The following is a 25,778-nucleotide window of genomic DNA, read 5'->3' as shown; positions in this document are numbered from 1 at the left end:
CCTCTGCCAAATTGCCGCCAAATAGCTGGATGTGTCGCCCCACTCCAGAGTGGCCGCCCCAAGCACCTGCTTGATAAGCTGGTGCCTGGAGCTGGCCCTGGACCTGCATGTGTTACCACTACATTATGTACACAGACAAACAAAGACGCAAGTTGCTGAATTACCCAGCTCCTGAAGTATGGCTCCCAGCAGTGGCACATCTGCTGTGCCTATGCTAAAAAGTTAGAGGAAGTAGAGTGGGAAAACAGACTAGAATGAATCAGAATGTGAAAATGAGAGCAAGCCGCTGGCACTGGGCACCTGTTCACAAGGGAGGAAAGCATTTCTTAATCCTGCTCTCTTTGGCATCCACCAAAAGGTCTGTTCCAAGTGACTATTATTATTATGTGTATGATCATAGTACGTAGGAGCCCAAATTATGGAGCAGCTCACCATTGTGTGAGGCACTGTACCTACACCATGCTCCTCCTGTTGTGAGATTATCACTTGCTCTAATTTAGGATAAGATCTTCTGGTCCAGGAGCTGTGTTCATGCTGTAAAGCTCCATGCACAGCCACAACCCTGTATAAGTAATAATAGTGACAGAATGTCAAGTGGACAATGCAATATGAAAATAAAGTTTAATATTCGTTACAGAAAATTCAACGCTGAATCCATGTTGTCATCCTATTGGGACTGTTATAGGGTGATGCCTACTTGTAATGAGAATAGTAGAAACCTTTCCCCCTTTAATGCCATGAGCTGCATGGGGCTGGGCATATTGTCTTGGTGAGGATTTATTTCGCCTTCCAATAGTGGCAGTACTGTTAGTGGCTAATCTGGTTTGGTCTCTACAAATAGGACATCCCAGAAGCCTTCACCTAGAAATGTGGTCCAGCTGGTCCTACTGTACTAGACAGCAAGAGAATTTGCTTCCTAGATGACAGTGACATAGTTCAGAAGGTCAAGGACTTTATGTCCTATTACTAGATAGAAAAAAAACAAGGAAAAATGTATTGGAATGAAAAGGGAAAACTTTTCTAATTATTCTCTAGGACTACGTTCTTTGCAGATATAAGTATCCCACATAGACAGCTCCCCCTGTATTCTTTAGTCCAATTATAGTTCCAGGCTCAGATTTCTTTGCTGCTTCCTCACCATCACTTATCCTTCTCCCCCCTATTTTCTGTATTTCTGCACACCCTCGGCCCCACCATTTTCCCCTCACTAAGGTCTGGACCCAAGGTCAAGGATTCTCTTCCTACTGCCTCTCAGTTGTACTCAGGACCAATGTGTTGTTCATCCCAATGTTGAGGAGGTAGGAAGCCAGGGAACTATTACTGCATGAAGCAGAGTGACTAGAGAGAAACCCTGATCCTTTTCTTCATGCCAGAAGATCTATAATACATAGTTAGAATGGCTGAGGATTTTGGGGAGGGGGGGGCGGCACGAGGGGAGAAGAGGGAGGAAGAGAAACTCAAATCTCAGAAACATACTATGACCTCTTCTCCAGCAATCTCCATTAACAATGGTGCCATTTGCTGAGATGGATGCATCCCAAGACAATGAATAAGCAATTTGAGCTCAACCTCAAAATGGGATTACATCTCCTCCTCCTCAGCCTTAAAGAGAGGCATGGGCTGCTTGGTTACCTGTAGTGTATCACTTTATGCTAAGCCTTTAGGCTGTAAACCTACTGGTTCTGGCTAAGACACCACAGACATCAGCAATAGGCTTGCAAGCTCTATCATACATTGATGATGCCTCATGTGACATTACTGCATTGATGTACGCCACTGAAATTTATGTATCAGAGGGGTAGCCATGTTAGTCTGGATCTGTAAAAGCAGCAAAGAGTCCTGTGGCACCTTATAGACTAACTGACGTTTTGGAGCATGAGCTTTTGTGGGTGAATACTCACATGTATCCGATGAAGTGGATATTCACCCATGAAAGCTCATGCTCCAATATGTCTGTTAGTCCATAAGGTGCCACAGGACTCTGCTGCTTTTAGTGAAACTTATATCACTCAAGGCAGTGATTTTTCACACTCCTGAGCAACAAGTTTTTGCCAACATTAAGTGGTAGTGTAGACATGTCCTAATTCAAAGTCACCACTAAATACAAGGTGGGACAGATTGTTTTGCATAAGTACTTAACTCTTTACAAGGGATCATTCCAGGTGCAAAAGACTATTCAAGGTGAAGTGGCCCATTAATGCCTCTCCAGTCACAGGTGTGAAAGGAAGGGGAATGGAGGGAAGCAACTGAGCTTTTTAAATGGATTACAGCTTGTTGTAAAAAGCTGTAAATACAGCATTTCTATTCATAGAGCAACTATCTGGGTGAAACCAGATAATCACTATGTCTTTTATCATGAGTTTGTTCAAGAGCAAACACTTCACAAATCACTATCAATCCTCATGGGAAACTAAGATACCACTTTCAGAAGTGGTCTCTAGGAGAAAATTCATAATTTTGTTATGTCTATAATACAGCTGTGCTGCTGTAAGATCTGTATCACTGCAGCTGTGCCACTATAAGGTCTCCTGTGTAGCTCTTTCCCATTGTCATTGGCTCTCTTGTTGACATAATTAAAACCACCCCCAGTAAGTGGTGGTAACCATGTCAGCAGGAAAGCATCTCCCAGTGCCATAGTCCTGTCCACACCAGTACTTAGATCAGTGAAACTTATGTCAGCCAGGGGGTTGTTATTTTCACACCCCTGCTCGGAGACAAAACTACTAGTGTAGACATAGTGGTGCCACAGCTAAATATGAGATGGAACAGATTGGATAGCATAGTTAAGACATTTTGAGGGATCATTCCAGGTGAAGTGGCCCATTAACCCCTCTCCAATCAGGGAGGAAAGGAAGCAGGGTGAGAGGGAAAAGCAGCTGTCTGGCTGGTTAGTGGCTTACAGATTGTTGTAATAAGCCATAAATCCAGTATCTATTCAGTCCATGATTTAGACTAGACACACCCCACCACTTACTACAGTATAATGGATGTCACTTGGAGTGACAATAAGCCACTGAGTGCTGCAAGTTACACCAACCTAAGGGCCAGTGTGGACATAGCTATGTTGGCAGGAGACAATCGCCTGTTGGCATTAAGCAGTTATATAAGAAATCTTATAGGGCTGTAGTGTAGATGTAGCATGAGTTAGTTTTCCAGACCCGAAGAAGAGCTCTGTGCAAGCCTGAAAGCCACTCACCCCAACAGAAATTGGTCCAAGGAAAGATTTCTCAACCAGCTTATCAGTCTAATCCAGAGACAGTTTGATGGCCCTTTTACTAACTACTCTGCCAAATTCTTCTGAATGGTCTTGGCTGAAGAAAGTCCACATTTTTCTACACTGGTAAAGAATCCAAAGCCTTGTGGCAAGGAAATCCTTTCTAGACAGCTCTCCTGTGTATTTACTGCACTCTACTTGACTGATTTTTCAATTGACTGAGGAGCCTGGAGGGTAACAGCCCCTCTTGAATTTGACAAAGGCAATGACCTACTCCAGGTTAGTTTTGAGATGGGTCAAGCAGCAGTAACCAGTTTCTTTTTTTGCAGGAGGGCGGGGAGGAAATACGCAATATTTTCATTTGCCAAGTTGCACACACAAGCAAATTCTTAGGTAGAAAGTAGCTATCTATGTGTGCCCACTAGTTGGGACTGACTGATCCCTGTGTAGGAGAGGAACAGTAGGTCTTCAATCCACAGGGCTTCTCCCTTTGCCCCATCTCTTCTATCACTAACAGTTCATTGTAGCATCAAAATTTTAGTCCTTTGGCAACATAGTTCAAACCCTATAGGAGATCTTGCCCCTGGTGTGGTGACACCCACATGATCCATCCCCTACCCAAAAAGGTAGTAAAGAAAGGTTCTTTATGGAAAGAAGATGAAGTTCTACTGTGCATTCCCCTCAGTATTTGGGACATTTGTGGTCAGTCCTCTCACCCTCGCAATGCTTGCAAGAGCTACTTTAGACTGCAGAATGAGAGAGATGAGGTAGTGGGATACTCCTGGTACACAGTGTGTATTTCATTAAAACGGATGCCAACTGAAGAATCCAAGATTAGTGCAAGCATAAGAGTACATGGAGCAGGAAAACCGATTCTAACCAGGCCTAGACCCCAACCCCACATTTGTAGTGCTCAGCGTAAAGTCACATGTAGAAACCCATTCAACCCATTCTGCCAAGTGCTTCTTACCACCATCCTCAAATCCAAGCCTGTTCCTGTATGCCAGCAATCCCCACTCAGGCAAAAGCAGCCTATTTGAAACTTCAAAATGTCTGGCACTGTGTCTTCAGCACAAAAATCCAGCAACCAATTGAGCGCTGTGCTTTCATCCGAGTATGGAGAAGGAATCAGACAGCAGGTTGGTTGTCCGAGCAGCTGTTGGCCCTTGACAGACAGACATTCAGGAGGCTTGTTCCAATTTCTGCTTAGTACTTAAAACAGCTCTGCCTCAGAACTGTATTTCTGGTTAAGGAAGTGCTTCTCCTCCCTGCAATTATGAAATGAGAACTTGCTAGACTTCCAGAGCCTATTCTTTAAACCCTCTTTCAGGGCTGAAGCTGCTTGTGTAGCTTTATACCCTTGAGCAAGCTTCAAAGAACTCCAGGAATTATGGTTACATGTGACATTCTGAAAGTGGGAAACAGGAGAACTCCCAGGTAGGCTGACACAGTAGGCCACAAGTTATTTGCCAAAATGCCATTTATTGCATGTGTACAGATAACCAACTGAAGTATATTCCATTAAAATTATATTTAATTGCACCACTTAAATACAAAACTTCCTGTATGTCAATAACTCCAGTTACCCATTTCGATTACCAAAATATACACAGTTATTCTTGGCCTGTAGAAAGGCTGGCAGTACAACTGAAGTTACCCTTTTTTAAATATATAGTTTCCTGTGGTTTATGAGAAGAACTCTCAGAGAAGCCTGTTAACAGCATTTCTACATTCCTATACAAAGCAAAGAATTACAGCTATAATCAAGAGTCTGTTTGTTGCATTATTTATAAAAATTCAGTGTAAAAAACAGAGGCAGTAATGGACATCTCAGTTTTGTCTTTAAGAAGGTTAACACAGCTACATTCATACATCAAGGCAATCTCTTGTCCAGAGAGAGTTTGGAATGAAGCAAGTATTTTCTTGGTTTTATGGAGAAATTGAGAAGGCACCAATTTACTCAATTAGCAATTCAGGAATGACCTTCAACACAGCATTTAAGTTTTTTTTTTTAAAATTCAAATTGAACATGCAACATGTGCCTGTCAGCAAGTGTTCTTGGATCACTTCCTTTGGCTCGGCAATATAAATATTTACATCAAATACTCTCTCCCTCCCCTATACCTTCACTATGAGCAGAAAAAAAAAAAGTTATCTGAAACAGGCTACCAAAAAAACCCAACCAACCTAGTTGGCAAAGCAGAGGCAAGGTCTGCGTTCAAATTAATATGTCCTTCAAAGGTTCTTAAAAATTTGTGGTGTGGGACACTGAAGTGTATGATCCTGTATAAGCTACAACTGAATGCATCTACTTAGTATATTACAGCAAAACTTTGTGAATGGGTTTTTTAAATAAAACTGTACTTTCATCCAAACAAGAGACTTTTGGGAAGTGTTCCTGTTCTTATGCCTATTCTAAATCAGTAAGCAACCTAATGGCTTGGCTCCATAGGCTAGACAAGTGATGCTGTGGAGACTCCTATCCATCGCTAACACCCACCTCTACACTAAAAATGAAGACATTAATATTGACATAATTGGGTCTGAAGTTAAAGAGCTAAGCACTTATATAGTAGATATAGTGTGAGCTTATAAAACACACCACAACCATTTTAAGCTGCAAGAAAGGATCAGTTTAGTTAATATGCTTCTCTGCTCCCTGGTCTGTGGCAGTACAAGAAGCCAGAGATATCGAGTTTGCTCTGTACCTTATGTGCCATGTACAGTACACGGGGTCTGATAGCACTCATGGCAGACCTAGTTCAAAGTCACCACTACAAACTGACAATGCAGAGAGGTAGATAGCTAAGATATGACACCACTTGGCCATCAGAGTACCGCAGTGGTATGGAACACAGCAAGGTCTCTCTCAAAGACTTGAACATATGTGAACCAGTAAGAATAGACTTAGACTTGGCACTTATGTGGATGGTTTGTTCATTCCCAAAAGTCATTTCTTGGTTTAACTTCAAAAAGGGGCAGAGTGGGGCTATGATGCTCAGATGCAATTTAAATTTAGGTTAAAATTAACAGAACATGCATCCAACTGTTAAAGGAACTCATTCCCAGTACTCTTAAAAATCCCAAACCCAGTGATCAAATACTTGTTTGCCTTGCCCCTCCACTCTTTTTCCAGTTGACATCTTATGGCCACTATTAAGTGCTATGATCATAGCCACTAGAAAGAGTGCAAGAACCATAGGTACCAGCGGTTGGTCTTTGTCAAATGCAGTAGAAACTTTCTAATACGCTATACACACAGTGGAGGTCATGAGAGAGTTTAAACAAGGATCTTTAGTATGGATAATTTAGGCCTTGTTAGCTGTTAATTCCTGCTGTTCTCCTAAGGTCAGTTATATACATACATTCCAGCTCTCCCTCATCTCCTTCCCTCCCAGGAGTCGTTAAATAAGCCAAAGCAAGTTTAGTGGCTTGCAGTTCCACATTCCACTTTCTTTAAGAATATACATTTGTGCAAGAAAGCTGGCTAGGTTCCAGGAATCCAGATGTAATTTGTAGTTAGTTTCCAGTGGCAAGGTGGCAGGGGTTACATCTGATGATTGTATGACTTGAGTTTAATGCAGAAAAACCTCAAGCAGGTTGTATGCAGGGACAGGAGAAGAGTTCAAGAAAGAGGGGGGAAGTGTTCTGAAGACTAGTGTTTATGCATAGAATTCTTCTTGTTTCTGTGGTTTTTGGTATCCTCCATTTGATTGTTTTGGTTCATCCAATGAATAGCTGCCTTCATCTTTTTTCTTCATTCTGTACAGCATAAATCCAACTAGGAACACGGCAAAGAGCAGGCCTACTAGTCCTCCAGCAATGACACCTGTGGGGAGGGGAAAAGTCACATTAGACTATGCAGGAGAGAGATTCTGTCTCAAGTTTATTCCAGAGTTAGCTAGTAGGAGCAGAGACCAGTACTATAAAGGCATTTCATAATCAAGTGATGTAATAGGATCCAGAGTTTTCAAAGTCAAATGGAAATTGGGTACTTCACTTTTTAAGCTTTCAATGGGAATTGAGCACCCAGTGGTCCTCTGAAAGCCTCCCCTACAGAAGCTTTCAATTTCTTCCCAAAAATGAAAGTTTGAAGACGCAGTCATCCATGTTCCTTCCTCTATTACCTGGAGCCCACCTGTACCGAAGCTATGCTCTAGTACTGCAAGGGGTTTTTACTCCATCCTTGCTTGGGAGTAGAAGCTTTTCCTTCAGTGTATTACCACCCACTAGAACACGTGCCTCAGAGTAACCTGGATCGAAACTCTGCAGCACTCTGGTGTAGCACAGTTCTGCAGCAGCTTCATTTACATTACCAAGGATAGTCTCTACATGCTATATCAGGTTTGATTTTACATTGTTCCCACATTCAATTTGCAATGTGCATTGCTAATGAAAAACCGACATTAATCTAGATATTGACTAGAAGAAGCTTATGGATCTGGCATCTATCTATTGTGCCATACTGCCTTGATTTAGTGTTTTCAGGTTTCCAAACATATCTTGAGCTCTGACAGAGACTTTTAAATAGAAAGCCTAGGTTCTGTAGTATTGGGTGGATCCTACAGCAGATTAGGCAGCCACCGATTAGGAGGACTACACAGGACCTTCTATAGCATAGAGTGTATTTTGAAATACCTCCTAGAACTTCTTTCCTGTCCATTAACCCCTGGGAAGTTCCGGCAGCTTCAGCATCTCTTGAAGAGTCAGCCAGTTCAGACTCTGATGGGATTGTTCCTTCTTCACTAAAGATGAAGTCTCCCTGTGGGAAAGATACAGTGCAAGTCAGTCACATTTCAGCTAACTGATGGAGCTACTGGAAGCTTTACATTGACCTTGTTTTGTTATACATCTCTACCTCGATATAATGCGACCCAATAGAACACAAATTTGGATATAATGCAGTAAAGCAGTGCTTGGGAGGGGGAGCTGAGCATGCCAATGGATCAAAGCAAGTTCAATATAATGTGGTTTCACCTGTAATGCAGTAAGATTTTTTGGCTCCCAAGGACAGCATTATATTGAGGTAGGAGTGCATTAGTAGTTTAATATTTCCCTTCAACTGATGGCAAAAGAATTTTTCCCCACACCCAGCAGTTAACAGCTTATGATGACTCAATCGTGTGGAAGAACAGAAACTAGCTTCATATGTTTGTTCCACTCCAGTTTCTACATTCCAGCACTGTTGCATGGCTTTAGCATTGGCTGTGACAAAGATCTACATTTGAGATTGAAACTGTTAATCCTTACCTGATCCCCAGAGCTTTCTTCAGGAAATGGAATTTCCTTCTCATCTATAGGGTATACACCCCTAGGTAGAATTGTTGTAGTTGGGAAGTGAACATCTTCCTCACTAATAGTGGTGAAGTTGGGATCAAGTGTTTCTTTGGAGACACCAGAAGAACTAGAGCTATGGATACTAGGTTCAGTTACATGGACTGTGCTCGAGGCTTGTGCAGTGGTTACTCTGACAGTAGGACTGTGAGTAGTTGGACTTCTTGTTAGGATTGCCTCACTTGTTGTAGGTTTCTCTGCAGCTGAGCGCAGTTTGTGAATTTCATCCTTATCTGAAAGGACAGCCTCATCTGGCACCACATCACTGGTGGGGGATGATACCGTTTCCTTTTCAGCTGGGTTTTCAGTGCCATGAACTGCAGGTTGGTGAACAGTTGCCCCAGTAGACATTGTTGATGAATTTGCATGTTCTAAGGGGATATTCAAGGCAACCACAGGATGGTCGGTCAAGGGACCTACACAAGAATGTTAAGCATTAACTGATGTACGGAGGATTCAATAGCAGACAAGTACAAGCAGCTCAGTATGTTGCGTGGTGTGCTAGCCTTATTATTAAGAGGCAACTTACTATAGGGCCTGGATTAGACCCCAAAGCAATTAGATTGCTTCACAGTGCCCTGTCACCCCCCAAATCCATCCAAGATTGGATGTGATGGTTACTCAAGTACTGTCAAGTCAGTATGCCATTAGTTGCTAGAACTTGTACCAAAGAGGGAAAGCAGCCTGCTTATCAAGGCCAAACATTCCTTTTTGTAACACACTGACCTGTAAGTTCACAAGTGTTAAATACTTCTGATCTGCTAGTAACTTAGAATTGCCCTGTGGGGCAAGGAGTCATATGCAAGTCTGATAAAACCCAAGTGGTTTCACCTGTCGCTAAACTGATCCAATACTCAAAGGCAGAAGACTGTTCAGCACTGTTTTCCACCTCTCTCCTACCCTCAACCCTACCAGTGAGGATATCCCATCTGAAAAAACAAAAAACAGCTGGGAATGGGAAGCAGAGTAAAGGGAGAAAGTGTAGGCAAGTTTGACAGAGTAGCCAGACATCAGAAGTTAGTAGTGAAGATTAATCTTAATTTAGGAAAGGGATTAGCATTTCATACCAGAAGGATGAAAAGTCATTTTATCTTTATGGAGCAGTCTGAGGAAGTTTTATTTCTTTTGGGGGGAGGCAAAGTCTGGATCAGATTAAATAGGCGTTAGTGATATATAGAAACTTGCCCCCAGTTAGGGCTCCTAGCAGTTTTCTATGACCTGTATCATTGCACAGCAATGTTAACTATTGCTTAACACCTAGATCACAAGTCTTCTGGAACATGGACTGTCTTATTTCCACAAGTCTAGCATAAATGGAGATCCTCACTGGGCATCTAGGAGCTGCTACAACAAATAGGACTCAGCATGGGGGATGCCTACCAGAGTCAGAGTTCACTGAAGGCTTTCTTTGACACTGTGGGGTATATTGTTAGTCTTGCCTCCCATGGGAAGTCACTACTAGAGGAAGTTGATAGTCTAGTGAGGTCTGTCAGGAGTCCAGAGCTAGGCAGCCTGAGTGAGTTATGGCAGAGGAATTGTGAAATAGGAGTTCTCATCCAGCTTCTTCCCTTTCTCATACTCAAAACACATAGATGGAATAACTTCCAACACCTCTACTTTGTTTCCTTCACTTGCGCCATGAATGCAAGAGCCACTACAGTGGTTTCACATTAGTGGCCTAGAAGAGCCAGACATCGCCATTAATATTATAAGACAGATATGGGTAGGATGTCTGTAGACATTTCTGGGATCCCCTGTTTATTCCCACTAGGAACAGATATGTTTTTGGAAGCCCACTTCAATTCTCACCTCTTAAGCACAAGCGGACAGTTAAAATCTAAAATGACTGACTGTCAGGAGCACAGTGCTCCTGAAAAGCTGTTCATGAAGGGAAAGACACAGGATACATTGAGTTACCTTGCTCTAGGGAAACAGCAGCCAGGATACATCTTTGCTAAGCTGTACACCAAGAGACTTGACCTTAAAGAATTTATGACACCGGAGCTGTAATACAAGTCCACTCACCAGCACCAGAGCCAGAGAAAGCATCCTCATCATCACCAGATGAGTCCTGGTCTTCAGGAGGAAGGTTTAGATTTGTAGTTTGCTTTAAAGAGAAAGGACCACAAGAGTAAATAAAAAAAGGATACTCCACACACACAAAAAAGTGCACCACCATTAGGACGCCCTCCCCTCTCCCCCCACCCCCAGCCCCCAAGAAAAAGCAAGCATTTGTTGCCATTCAGTACATAAGAATGGCCACACTTTCTGGGCTGATTTTCTACATATAGTCACACTGAAAACAGCCTCTTTAGTTCTGTGTTTTATTCAGTTGCAGGTGCTTACATGGAGGAGCCCACAATAGTGGAGGCAAGTCAAGTGCAATATGCATCCTGAATGAAGATTCATTCTTCTTGGACAATCAAAACCAGATTCAGTCTACTACTCTTGATCTAGGTGGATTGCTGTACAATATTACCCTGCAAATGCAGCAAAATGTTTGGTTTCCAACCCAAGAGAATGGACTCATTTGAGGATCAACTAGCACTTTTTTTGAGCTGCCTTCCAGAAGACAGGGAAAACATTTGCTAGGCAAGGCAGACTTGTTTAAATTAATGCTGTTCACGGAAAATGTAGTTTATGCTTTCCATACAAGATCTCACCTATGTACTCTTTGATGAGATCCCCCTTACATCACCCCCCACCCCCCCACCATGCTTTGCAGAATGGACAAAAAGTTTTGAAAAAAATTAGACTGTTTTTAAACAAACCTGTTGAAAATGAAATCTAAATGTAATATGTTACGGCCTAAGCTTGTTATAAATTGTTGTAAATGTGAAGCATGTTTTTCACTTATGTACTGAACATACTTAAGATTGTTTAACAACGTATATGCTGTTTAAATTCCAATTACCATCCTAATACAACTTGACAAATCATGAGCAAAAAGTTGCTTTAGTGAATAAACGATATTCACCATTTTCTAACATATTAAGCATACAGGAGTATGAAAACATTAAGCTATAATTGCTTAAGTAAACATTTATAACTACAATTGGCCCTCTTAGGTAGGAAGATGTGCCAAATCTAGTGTAAAGGCTCTATTAGTTATAAGTCAATATGCTTCACTGCACCTCTTCAGAAAATGTGCAAATGGAACAGTCGATTAAAATTGATTGATTGTTTTATGTGGCTTCCCACTTGGTGATTTAAATTGCCTTGAATTAAATCAACCCACCCTGATGCTTTGAGTGTACCAGTCTGAGGGAGACTGGGCAGACAATAGCACACTACTAGCTTGCAGACTATTGAATTTATTGGAGGAGAGTTTTGGCCCAGACAGGTTTTCAGTGGTCACCTTCCTACAGAAGGCCCAGTATGGAGGTAGAGATACATATTTGTGCATACAGGCAGTTGTGGCAAAGGTGACTAGTGGACTTCGGTCCTTTTTAAAAACAATTATGACACCATGAAGTTAACATGAAAGCTTCTTAAAGCACAGCCAAGAGAGTTTACCTGAGAGCTGAACTAAACAAGGAACAATTACAAGAGCAGGAGAGTTATGTATGAGGATATTCCAGTTATGACACTCCTGCCCCCAAGTAGACTCAGACTCTAGGACTGGAAGGGACCTCGAGAGGTCATCAAGTCCAGTCCCCTGCCCTCATGGCAGGACCAAATACTGTCTAGACCATCCCTAATAGACATTTATCTAACCTACTCTTACATATCTCCAGAGATGGAGATTCTACAACTTCCCTAGGCAATCTATTCCAGTGTTTAACTACCCTGACAGTGAGGAACTTTTTCCTAATGTCCAACCTAAATCTCCCTTGCTGCAGATTAAGCCCATTGCTTCTTGTTCTATCATTGGAGGCTAAGGTGAACAAGTTTTCTCCCTCCTCCTGATGACACCCTTTTAGATACCTGAAAACTGCTATCAGGTCCCCTCTCAGTCTTCTCTTTTCCAAACTAAACAAACCCAATTCTTTCAGCCTTCCTTCATAGGTCATGTTCTCAAGACCTTTAATCATTCTCGTTGCTCTTCTCTGGACCCTCTCCAGTTTCTCCACATCTTTCTTGAAATGCGGTGCCCAGAACTGGACACAATACTCCAGTTGAGGCCTAACCAGCGCAGAGTAAAGCAGAAGAATGACTTCATGTCTTGTTTACAACACCCCTGTTAATGCAGCCCAGAATCACGTTCGCTTTTTTTGCAACAGTATCACACTGTTGACTCATATTAAGCTTGTGGTCCACTATGACCCCTAGATCTTTCTGCCATACTCCTTCCTAGACAGTCTCCTCCCATTCTGTATGTGTGAAACTGATTGTTCCTTCCTAAGTGGAGCACTTTGCATTTATCTTTATTGAACTTCATCCTGTTTACCTCAGACTATTTCTCCAATTTGTCCAGATCATTTTGAATTTTGACCCTGTCCTCCAAAGCAGTTGCAATCCCTCCCAGTTTGGTATCGTCCGCAAACTTAATAAGTGTACTTTCTATGCCAACATGTAAATCGTTGATGAAGATATTGAACAGAGCCAGTCCCAAAACAGACCCCTGCGGAACCCCACTTGTTATACCTTTCCAGTAGGATTGGGAGCCATTAACTACTCTGAGTACGGTTATCCAGCCAGTTATGCACCCACCTTATAGTAGCCCCATCTAAATTGTACTTTCCTAGTTTATCTAGGAGAATATCATGTGAGACCGTATCAAATGCCTTACTAAAAGTCTCGGTATATCACATCCACCGCTTCTCCCTTATCCACAAGGCTCGTTATCCTATCAAAGAATGCTATCAGATTAGTTTGACACGATTTGTTCTTTACAAATCCATGCTGGCTATTCCCTATCACCTTACCACCTTCCAAGTGCTTGCAGATGATTTCTTTAATTACCTGCTCCATTATCTTCCCTGGCACAGAAGTTAAACTAACTGGTCTGTAGTTTCCTGGGTTGTTTTTATTTCCCTTTTTATAGATGGGCACTATATTTGCCCCCTTCCAGTCTTCTGGAATCTCCCCCATCTCCCATGATTTCCCAAAGGTAATAGCTAGAGGCTCAGATACCTCCTCTATTAACTGCTTGAGTATTCTAAGATGCATTTCATCAGGCCCTGGTGACTTGCAGGCATCTAACTTTTCTAAGTGATTTTTACTTGCTCTTTTTTATTTTATCTTCTAAACCTACCCTCTTCCCGTAAGCATTCACTATATTAGACATTCCTTCAGTAGGAGCACAATGTTTTAGTATATCTGGTTAGACAATCGTCAGCCTTGGAACACAAGACAAGTGGCACAAATAGAAAAACAGGTTTCTGTACTGACGTGCTACCTGAGGAATTGCCAGCCTTTTCAGATACAGCAAAGTCAAACTAGACATTTAATCTGCATGTTGATTCAGAGAGTGTCTGTAGACATTGACTAGTTCAGTTTTTGATCAAGGGATTACACTGTTCAGACACTGTGCACACCTCATGGTCAAGATTTCTCCATGACCTTTTAAATGCAGTTAGATTATACCCAGAACAGGAAGCCTTTAATCCCACTGACTAATCAGAGTAGCACAATGTAGTTGGAGTTACGTGGCTGTATTTGAAGGCTGAAAATAAGTTACTAACTTAGACAGTGGGCCATCTGTCTACTGAAGCAGCGCAAGTCACTGCTTTCTGGCAGCCACAGAAGAAGTACTGATCATGAACATTACTATTTGAGTACTTCCCCATCAGTCATTCCAGTCACTGCTTGCTAGTCAGCTACAGTTGGAGCCAAAGGCAGGCTGGGCACAAGTGTGTTCTAGCCAAGGTGCAGTTACAGTTCCTGTCAGAACCCACACGGCACCACTGTGCTCCAAAAGCACCTAATGCAGCCTTCGACGAACCACATAACTGAAGCTTGTGATCATAACACTGATCCATCAGTGTGCATGATATCCTGCTGAAGTGAACTTTTACTACTCATCTTGAATGCATTTTTTTGGTAGTGGGATTGCCTACCTGTAGCCCCATTAATACAGTTTACAATGAAGTAGTTGCATAAACTTTGTCTTTGAGAGGTGTCATGATTAGGGTCACTGAAGAGACCATCAGTAGCATATAGCTTGTAACCATCTTTCCAAGTGGCTATATTCTTTTTTGAACACATGGCACCAGCTTGCATTAGTTCATGAGCAAAGCATGCCAATCTTACACAAACCCAAACACACACTCTGGTGCTTTTAAGGGTCAGAGTATTGCTTTCCCAATAGAGTACCTTAAAACTGGGTACATCTTGTCTGATGAAACAGACACTGCTTATTACCTTTCCCTTTCACAGCATTATGCCAAAGACACTTGCAAGTTGCAGCTACACAGTTCTTCATACCTGCCAGAATACAGACTTTAGACTATTAAAATAAATTGCAAGAAGTAGAGGCTGGAGTTCTGTAGACAGTTGGTAATCTCACCCACCCACACTTCAGTGTGAATGAGGATTTTACACAGGCAGAAGCAAACAGGTGGCTTTGGGGGGAGTGTGGTAACAATGATTTTTACTAGTTGTAGCAGCTTATGGTGGAGTCAAGTCCTTTAACTAGATTAAGAATTATTTGTATCCCATTCCTGTAATGCCCTAGGGGAGATCAGTATTCTAGCTGTCTGTCAAAGTTAGACTCTTCAGAGTCAGCCTTACTGGAGCACTAAAGATTGATCACTGTCTGTTGGCATGGAAGGATTACATTTTTGTTAAGTGCCAATAAGTGTCAATTCCACTATACACAAGCCAAGGAAAAACATTTTTAGAGTCAAAATTTGGAGACAGGCAAAGAAAGAAAAGTGCTGCCTGAGAATTTAGTGATCTTTTGACATGAAGTTGAAGTGTTTCACAGTTAAAAATTGAATCTCAACATCTCATTAAATTTGACACTCCCATAATTTCCTACAACTGTGAAAGTTTACATTAATGCTTTAATATCTGTCAACTACAAAAAGATAATTATGCCAGGCTTAATTACCTGGAGTAATGCTGCTTTGTTAACACATTTGCTTCTCCCAATTTATAATTCTGCCACATACCCACCTTGCTGTCTCATTTGCACCCACTCTGTATCCTGAAAAATCCAGCTAGTCTATTACTGACACAGATAATCAATTCCTATCTTATCAGACAGGCTGGAGGAAACGGACCTGGAACATTTGCTATTGGTTGTTTCCAGTTTGCACACTGAACATTAATCACAAAGGAGTTAACTGTTGAATTGCATGAAAGTATCTGGAATAGATTGAACTATTTGTGAGTTAAGAGTAGATCTGTCATTTATCTGCAAATGCCAGGGGCAATAACTCCATTGGAAGGTCTAGCTTTGTACGACAGAGCCATTTGAAAAGCTTTTTAGCTTGACATGGATACTAGTGGAAGACAGTCTTCATCTCAGTCACTAAGAGAAATGGGAGTGTGTTAGAGACAGTGAGATGTTAGAATTAATATCCCGGGTGAGACTAACTCCACCGCTCAAAGCCACAGGCCTGCAGAATGCTCAGACAGGTATGGGGAGATTTCAGATTTTTTTCTGCCATCTAATACTAGCAGCCACCTTCAGGCTCATTTGAAGGTACAAAGTTATGTACTGAAGTTATTCTCACAGGGGTTAAGGGAGGCCTGTGTAAGGTCTGGTGCAGTCATTACCTTCACTATTATAAGTATGTGTCTAAATTAGACAGCCTTGGCTACTGTGTGGTCTTGCTGCACCCGTTTGTGGTTGCTTTAGCCAGACTGCTCCAAGGTGGCACAGGCTCGATGGTACGTGAGCACCAATACAGAGTCTGACTGACCTAGTAGCAGGCGAATGTAGTAATAGCTATGAGTTTGCTCATTTGGAAAACACTCAAACCTAGGCCAACCAAAAGGTTAAAGGGCGCTGCATTAGCAATCCAGTCCGTTTTCCCCAAGAACTAAGCAGAAGAGCATTTCAGAGGCAACCCATGTGCAACTGTAGCACTTTGGACAACGACCCTCTAGACAGTGTCTTGTCTCTAGCAACTACTATAAGTGAGCAAGAGACACAAGATGCATTATTTGGGTGGTCCCCTCTAAATGCAACAGACAAGTTAAAAATGCCTGGGTTACACAAGAACCTCCACCACTACTAGCACCAATGGAGTACAAGTTTCCTACATGTAGGAAAGGCCAAGGCTCCCATGGATGGTTGCTTTTGGGGTTGTTGTGAGAGGGAGAATGGAGCAGGAGTCATGCAGCTCACCCTATGCCCATTCTTTAGCTACTGGGGAAGGCAGAGCTGCTCTTTAGCTCACCATGAAAGTTGAGTGCACAAACACTTGCACTGGAGAACAGGGAAGTGTCTAGATAGCACACAAGCGCGATGTTTCACAGCAGGTATGGTGGCACACTTTGGACAGTGAGGGTAACTACTAGAAGAAGCTACCAAGGGAAGTGGCAATTCTCCATTACTTGACAGATTTCAAATCAAGACTAAAAGCATTTCTTGAAGAAATGCTTTAACCATGATATTCTATGGCTTGTGTTATGCAGGTCTGACTAGATGATCTTATGGCACTGCTGGCCTTCGGTAAATAATCTGAGCCTGCTCAGTTTCCAAAACTTAAGTACAAGCCCATTCTAGAAGCATTGAGAGCTCTTTGGAAGAATCAAAGCCTTTAAGTGCTGGACAACAAGTCTTGGTGCCAGAGCTTGATTTAGCACTAGCTAGTTTTGAGTGCTGAAGCCAGTAAAGCTCTAGAAGACAATCCCAGCATCTTCACTGTCAAGAGGTGGATGTAAACAGTCTATATGAGGCCAGGAATCAATAGGGCAGGGAGACAGATTTATTGACTTGGGCCTCTGGAGAGAGTCTGCCCTCTACAGAGTTCTTGGTCACATTGCTTTAGGTCACATCAACTTTTACCTGTTAGCAGTGCCCAAGGGCTGAAAAGGAGCTTTCAGGTCACTATCCTGTACAAAATACAAGGAAAACCCAAACCAAAAAAGCCCGCCACCAGAAGCAGTTTCTCTGTTTGCTTTGGGAACAGGAAGTCACCCAAGAAATCCCTGCACAAGGGTTGGATCCTCCCCCACACTGGCAGATAAACACTTAACTCCTCACTCCCTGTCTCCACTTTTGAGAGTGGCCTTCCAGTAGGAACTGTTCCCTTTCCATTGAGGGGGAGGTTCTTATTTACACTTAGTAACATCTCATATTTCAGGTTTGTGGCTGTGAGCAACGATGATTGGGGGGAAAGGGCATTTCCATCAATATACTCAACTATTCCAACTCCGTCAATGAGAAGACAGCATGGGTTTGTGGTCTCTCTTGTTAAGACAGCAAAGAGGATCTAGGACCTATTCCAATGTAGGCAGACCAGCCCACTAGCGAACTCAGGGATTTAATCCTAAAAGGTATCAGGCTGTCTTCATTTATATGAGTGACCCCTAAGTAACTGCAGTTGCATAATTGGAAGAGAGTAAGATTTGGTTAGTCTTACAAAGAAGAGGCAGTGCAAAGGGAAAGAGTCATGTTTTCCACATCATCCAGTTTGGTATGAATTGATGAGCTATGGCGTCCAAGATTGATGTTATGGGCCATCCAGTTCTTCTCTACTTATATTACTTTTAGCTGGTTGTCAGCATTTTCAGAATTGTACTTCAGCTGTTACACGTGACACTGGTCTGATCAGCATTATGTTTCCCTACTGGAAATTATCAGTGAGCCAAGAACTAGTAAGTTACACATTAAACTGCTGAGCGGTTAGGTCCCAAGATAGATTAACTTGCGGCACACTAGGTAGCATACACCAATATCAGAGGTTGTTAGGCCAGCAGACAAATCACTACATACAAGTCAGTAGCTGTTTCAGGGGCCACATGGCTTTTACACAAAACAGTGAGCGTAAGGATTCCAAGGGCAGTATTCTCTTAATACAGGAAACTAAATCTCAATCCAGCACATGCAAGATAAAGATAATCCAGACACTGCCTTTAGATTCTCTGTTGCTTTCCAGCCAGCCAGAGCTACTTAGTCACATACAGGCCAGTGGTGGCTATTCCCACCCCCAGCTCATTCCTCTTGGATTTTAGAGGCCAAATGTGGATGCAGCTGCGTGTTTGAGACATCTTTTAATTTTTGCTCCCTTAATTAAGAAAAGGGCAGCATTTGAATGTCCCTCTTTGCCAGTCACCCCAGTGACTCCTGTGGTGAAGGTGTACTGCATTCAGATTAGCCTGTTGACTGCAGCTATAATGCAAAATCCTACCCTAGTTAATGTCATGGTGCCATGCTCCCATATGTGTCACTTAGATTTCTGAGTGCAATCCAGGGTTCTCCGAGATGCTCTGTGAGTTGTAGGAGAACATCTGTCCTGGGCAGGTGGTGGGCAAGATTGTGAGGAAGGCATTTTATCATTGATTAATCAAACTTGTGTCCTCACTACAATGAGTGAGTCACCAGCCTGAGGGAAAGCAGGTCCCAAGCTTTAACCTATATACCCCTAGTTGGGCCAGCTAGCCTGGGTAAAAGCAACAAACTTGGATATGAGAGAGAGTTGAGAGTAGATGGGAAGGACTGAAGCAACACCCAAGAGCCTGAGCTAGCTCTGCCCTGGAAGCTGACTAGGTGCTAAATTGTTCCTAGTTGCAGAAGAAGGGCGTGGACTGCTCTGCATTATGGTTGGGACATGCAGGCTGCTTTTTACTGCCAGATTCAAGCAGCAGAGCCTGCATGTTCAAGAATGAACTAGAATGAAAAAACTGTCACTGCAACATGGAACTTTAAGTAGCTCAGGAGCAAGAGAAATCAGAATGTCTTTCTAGAGAGATATCCCCAGAGTACCAACAGCATCTTTCACATGTGTTTTATCTTTCAATTGTACCTCTTATAACCCTCTGGCTCACTTATCCTATTAGTAGTTGTTCAGATAGGATGAGAAAGCCACACCAGTGTACTTAAACCAATGGAGTTCAGAATGTCCACATGGCTTTTAGCATCGGTTTGACTTGGTGTAAGAATGGCTCATTTCAATTTAGTTCAAGTTAATTAGGAAGAAGTTTAGTTAAACCAGAATAAGCCACGTATGCAGTGTGAACACTGCTGTCTGGCATATTACAGCAGTTAAACTGTTACCCTCCTTTCAAAAACCTATACCCCAACCCCCTGAGCCTGCTCATGCATCCCAAACCCCTCACCCCCTGCCCCACCCTAGAGCCTGTACTTTCAGCTGGAGCCCTCACCCCCTCCTGCACCAACCCCTTGCCCCAGCCTATTGAAAGTGAGTGAGGGTGGGGGAGAGTGAGCAACAGAGGTAGGGAGGGAGGACAGAGTGAGTGGGGGCAGGGCAAGGAAGTTTAGTTGTGATTAGGAAGTTTGCATCCCTAGTGTGCATACTTTGGAACTGCAAGACACTTCCATTCCTCAGACAGAGGATGTACATAAGTTGCAGGTGCTGAACTGGAGTGTGTTTGCAGTTCTCCCTCCCATTCAGGGTTTTCATGTGTCTCTGAACAAGAGCAAGCTTGGCCTTGGCTGAAATGGCTACAGCATTTGTTGAAGTCAGCGGGAGTTACACCCCTTTACACTAGGCCCAAGTTTCATTCAGTGCCCCTTCTACAGAATAGGTGAAATAAGTCAGGTCAAATCATACAAGCCACACCTTGATGCATCAAGTCTCTGCAGTTAGGCTACTGCTACTCATAGAAGATATCCTCTCCCCTGGAGAGTGGCAGGAAGTCCTCAAGGAAGTGCACTACCCCTACCTATCACCCTTGGCAGGAGGAGGGAGAGTAGCCCATGCAGACTACCAGTGCTGGAGTAGAATATATATTTTCATTCATCTAGCTTGGACATGAACAAGAGATTGCATGAGGAAGAGGGCCAAGAGGACTCAAGGATTTATTTCATTCTTGGCTTGCCTAGGGAGAAGCCATCTGAAATGGGCACAAGCTGTAACATTTGCATCAGAAATAGTTATTTAAGGTACTCTAATTTCTACATGGCCCAGCATAATGGGGGCTCTGATCCATGACTACAGCCATTAGGAGATACTTTTACAGGCATTCATTAGCCAACTTTGCTCCATTCGTCAGCCTTTCAAATGTTGTGCCTCTGTTCTGCTGCTACCAGCCCATGCTTCCTGCATGCTATGTCCAGCACTAGGGAACCATCAATATTTGCTAGTCATTGTAGAACCCAGAGTCTGTGTCTGCTCACAGCTAGGCCAACTGCAGTGCAATTCAGGTGTCACTGCTGCTGATGAGTCATGCCGTGAGCCACCCACATTCAGAGAATCAGATCATTTAATACAGTGGAAGACTTTTCCATCTAACCCAACCTCTTACCCTACTTTAGAAGGTCTCTATGAGCATCATGATCAGCTATCTTGGGGGTCTACGGTAAAGTAGCTAGGGTTTCTCCATTTCTTCAGATTCATGCTGGTAGCAAACTCTGATCACTTCATGTAGCCTATCAGGTGTGAACTGAAGTCTCAGGCTGGTTCCTTGCTGGAAACCATGTACACATCCCAAAAGCCACAGCCATGCAAGTCCCCTTCACTTTAGGAAGTACTAGGTGACACTCTGGCCTGTGCTAGGCAGCTGGCCAGTTTTGGTAAACTTAGTGGTCCCTTCTGGTCCTAGAAATATTGACCCAGTACCTCTCTTCCGCAGCTGGCAGCAGAGAAAGTTAGCAAGAAGTTTCCTCTGATCTATCGAAAGACTCTCCAGATCAAAAGGAATGCAACCCAGTAATGTTGGGGAGTGTGTGTGTGTGTGGGGGGCTACCTAGGTGATCTAAGTCCTCTAGCATTTATCAAGCCTCTGGGCAAATTTACCTTATGGCAAACTTCACCTGCCCTTTCCTTTACTCACTGCCAGTCATCTAACTGGTCATTTGTTTACAAACAAACATTTTAAGGCTATTTAGATTTTTGTACAATGGGCATATCAGAATATTCAGTGACAGACAGGACATTTAACCAGTTCAGAGCCTCAGGGATACTGTTAAAATTCCCAGCCAGTGAGGCTTACCATGGAGGTATTCAACCAAGTCAGCCACTGTTGTGGCAGTTACCTTTGTTGTAAAGGACTTAGATATCCTGCATTAGTTTAAGTTCCCATAGTTAAAAGACTGCATATATAATCAGTCATTAATTTACAAAATGTTGCATATAGTTAAATCTGCATTCTAGAATTTCACACCCCAAAAACAACTTCATCTAAGCCTACAAGTGCCACATTGTTACTTACTGTATGTTGAGTGTTTTGTCCAGTTAAGTATCAAGTTCAGTTCTAAGTTACTCAAGCAGTGGGGCATAGCTTTACTTATGGGGTATACTTGTTAAGATCGTGGGGTTCTTCTAAAGTAAGTGACAGAGGTCATGGGCAATAAAGAAAAATGCACGGAAGCCCTGTGACCTATCCATCACTTACTAAAAATACGCATGACAAAATGGTTAACCCTGAAGGCCACCCATGCTGTCTAGGGGTGCCCAGGGCACTCCTTACCCTGCCTGGGGTAGCTGGGAGCTTGGGGCCCTGCACTTCCTGGCACTATGGGCAATGGAGGGACCCTGCAGCTCTCAGGTGCTGTGGACTGAAGTCAAGTGTCTCTGCAAATCATGGATTCTGTGATAAAATTGTAACCCTACCCATCAGCTACAACAGTACATCTTAAGAGTTTCCTGATCTTAAGTCTCCCCTTCAATTTCATCATGATCTCTAGGGCAATGGCTCTCAAACTTTCCAGACTACTGTCCCCCTTTCAGGACTCTGATTTGTCTTGTGTACCCCAAGTTTCATGTCACTTAAAAATAGTTGCTTGTAAAAATCAAGTACTTATGTATATTACTGAAAATTTGCTTACTTTCTCATTTATCTGTATGACATTTTAGTTTGTATGTACTTTGCTAGTGCATTTTATGTAATCTATTGTAAAACTAGGCAAATATCTACGAGTGGATGTACCCCCAGAAGACCTCTGTGTACCCCCCTAAAGTATGCATACCTCTGGTTAAGAACCACTGCTCTAGGGTGACCCAACCATGTCCAATAAGGGTCCTGCAGGCCCCTTTAATATTGCATGTGGGCCTTGGTTGAGTGCCTCAGAACACTTCACTTCAACAAACTGGATTGCAAAAGCACTGATTCTAGAATAAGTGAAATGCTGTATTCCAGTGCTTGGTAAACCACCTTTTGGCACGTCTTCATCTCTGAATATACAACCCAGGTGTCACTGGCCTTTAACTGAAGAGTTCCAGCTTGCACGGTCACTGTTTGACAATGCCTGCCTCACCTCCTCCACAGCCCCATCCCAAATAGCCTCAAAGAATAGCTGTTCCATGGAGATATTTAGGCACCTCAGATTATCACCCAGGCCTCTAATGCAGGCAAGGTATTGTCCCCACAATATCATATTTACATGCAGACTTGTGGGACAACTGTTTGCACTCAACCACCCAATTTGTGGATGCAGTTAGTTGCCAGGCTGCAATAGCAAAGGCTGGCTTTGACAGCTGAGTCTTTGACATCCAGATTTTCACCATGATTGGCTTCAAGAAAGGGGAGGAAACAAAAAAGTCTAGCATTTGAGAAACCAATTTGTTTGCAGTCAGCTACAAGGAAGGCTTTCCTGATTACAAGAAGTAGTCTGACTGCTCTTACCTAGCAGGATTTGGGACCACTACTAGTCCTATACAGAGTTTTAAGAAGTCTATTTTCAGAATCTTACTGACCTCAGCAATTACCTGGGAAGTACAACCTAAAGTCTGCAAAAAACAAAAGCAGTGCCTACAGTTTCATCTCAGTTCCCATACTGCAGATGGCACCCTCCTGATAAGGACGTGTTAATCTTTCTGAAAATTCCCAATACAGCCATGTTTGATGATTTCCATTACATAATTAAAAATGGTAGCTTAACTAAGGCCAGCAGTCCAGCTGAAAGAGGCTTAGATGTGCTACAATAAAGCAGTTGACGGAACACACGAGATAGGAAGCCTTTCCCCATGCCACTAGACATAGCCAATGGGATACCAACACATAATTGTACCATTGTATCCACCCTGCCATGTAGCCCAATAAGGTGCTTCTACAGTATAGAATACTCCCCTTCCACTATGGGAATAACCTATAACATGAACTTTGGTATAACAGCACCTATATCAGGATGCATATTGTACCAGTGTAAGAATTAGTCACAGCTGTAGGCACGAGTCACTGGGACAAAAAGTGTATACATAGACCAGGGCTCACTGTACCATTTTCCAGATCATGGAAAGGAATATTTCTTTCCCATTTCAGTTCTCATTCACAGCTAAGCACAGTCAGTACCAGGCTTACTTACTACTATAGAATCTTATGTGCAGGTCTCTCCTTGCTTTAAGGTAAGTATGCAACTCTATGGCAGAAGAGTACTTGAGCTAGTCAAAGTAGCTGATAGAGTGCTGTTTCACTCAAAAGTGCTGTCTCAAAGCCACTTACAAGAATGGCCATACTGGGTTGGACCAGTGGTCCATCTATCCCACTAGCCGGTCTTTCAACAATTGCCAATGCCAGATGCTTCAGAGGGAATGAACAGAATAAGGCAATTGTTGAATGATCCATTCTGTCATCTAATCCCAGGTTCTGTCAGTCAGAGGTTTAGGGACACCCAAAGCATAGCATTGCATCCTTGACCATTTTAGCTAATAGCCATTGATGGACCTATTCTCCATGAACTTAAATACTTTTTTGAACCCCGTTATACTTTTGGCCTTCAAAACAGCCCCTGGCAATGAGTTCCACAGGTTGACTATTGTGAGAAGCAACACTTCCGTGAATTTTGTTTTACACCTGCTGCCTATTAATTTTTATCAGATTATCCTGGTTCTTGTATTATGCAAAGGGGAAAAATAATAATATTTCCTCATTCACTCTCTATAGCATTCAAAATTTTATAGACCTCTCTTTAAGATGACAGCCTAGTCTTTCCTCTTCTTATGAAAGCTGTTCCCTATGCCTAATTTTTGACCATCTCTGTATTTTTGAATTCCAATATGTTTGAGATGGGGCACCAAAATTGGATGCATCATTTGAGGTGCGATCATCTCATGGATTTAGTGACATTTACTATTATCTATCCCTTTCCTAATGGTTCCAAACAGTTGTTTGTTTTGACTGCTGTGGCAAAATGAGCAGATGTTCTCAGAGAATTATCCATTATGACTCCAAGACAGCTTTCTTGAATAGTAATGGGGGATTCAGAGCCCACCATTTTGGTATGTAGAACTGGGATTATGTTTCCCAATGTACATTACTATGCATTTAACATTTAATTTCATCAGCTATCTTCTTGCCCACTCACCTGCTTTTGTGAGATTTGTAACTTTGCAGTCAGCTTTGAACTAGGTAATTTTGCAAAATTTGCAGGCAATACAATCTCACAGTTTACCCCTTCTCAGATCATTTATGAACATGTTTAACAGCATTGCTTCTAATACAGATCCCTAGGGGCCCTACTATACCTTTCTCCACTGTGAAAAGCCTTCCTACCCTTGGTTCCTGTCTTAAGGAGTTACTGATCCATGAGGATCTTCCCTCTTATCCCATCACTGGTTTGCTTAACAGCCTTTGGTGAAGAATGTGTCAAGTTATTCTAGAAGTCCAAGTACACTATCCACTGGATCCCCTTGTCCACATGTTTGGGATCCCCTTCAAAGGGGTAATTTCTCTTTACAAAAGGCATGTTGACAGCACATGTTTCTCGGTGTCTGATAATTCTGTTCTTTACTATACTTTCAATCAATTTGCCTAGTACTGAAGTTAAGCTTGCAGACTTACAATTTCCAGGATAGGCTCTAGAGGCTTTTTTTAAAAAAGGCATTACATTAGCTATCCTCCAGTCATCTGATACAGAGGTTGATTTAAGTAAGAGATTACATATCAGTTAGTAGTTCTGCAATTTCATATTTAAGTTCCTTCAGGAACTGAGGGAATACCAACCAACTGGTAAACTGAACAGACTAAAACAGTTTACCATCTGTGTAGTTTACTGCGTGGTTTACCAATTTGTTCCAAAACCTCCCTTCAACGATTAGATCTGGAACAGTCTTCAGATTTGTCACCTAAAAAGAATGGCTCTGGTGTGGGGATTTCCCTCACATCCTCCACAGCGAAGATGCAAAGAATTCATTTAGCCTCACCTCACCCCAGCTTCCTCAAGTTCTCATTTTACTTCTCAACTGTCTAGTGGCCTCAGTTTGGCAGGCTC

General features: G+C 42.5%; 1 protein-coding gene across 1 annotated transcript in view; it reads right to left on the bottom strand.

Moving 5' to 3' along the window:
* Positions 1-4,676: 4,676 nt before the first annotated feature.
* The window catches only part of SDC1 (syndecan 1), a 34,698-nt gene continuing 13,596 nt past the window's right edge, over positions 4,677-25,778 (bottom strand). Inside the window, exons 2-5 of the mRNA XM_030555365.1 lie at positions 10,574-10,655; positions 8,465-8,964; positions 7,853-7,976; positions 4,677-7,043 (exon numbers count right to left, since the gene is read on the bottom strand). Coding sequence (XP_030411225.1) covers positions 6,877-7,043; positions 7,853-7,976; positions 8,465-8,964; positions 10,574-10,655 — 873 coding nt within the window. The 3' untranslated portion in view covers positions 4,677-6,876. The remainder of the gene's footprint in view (positions 7,044-7,852; positions 7,977-8,464; positions 8,965-10,573; positions 10,656-25,778) is intronic.

The sequence above is a fragment of the Gopherus evgoodei genome, chromosome 3, assembly GCF_007399415.2.
Source record: "Gopherus evgoodei ecotype Sinaloan lineage chromosome 3, rGopEvg1_v1.p, whole genome shotgun sequence".
Classification (NCBI taxonomy): domain Eukaryota; kingdom Metazoa; phylum Chordata; order Testudines; family Testudinidae; genus Gopherus; species Gopherus evgoodei.
The sequence above is the reverse complement of the archived record's forward strand: the minus strand, read 5'-3'. Positions and strand labels throughout refer to the sequence as shown.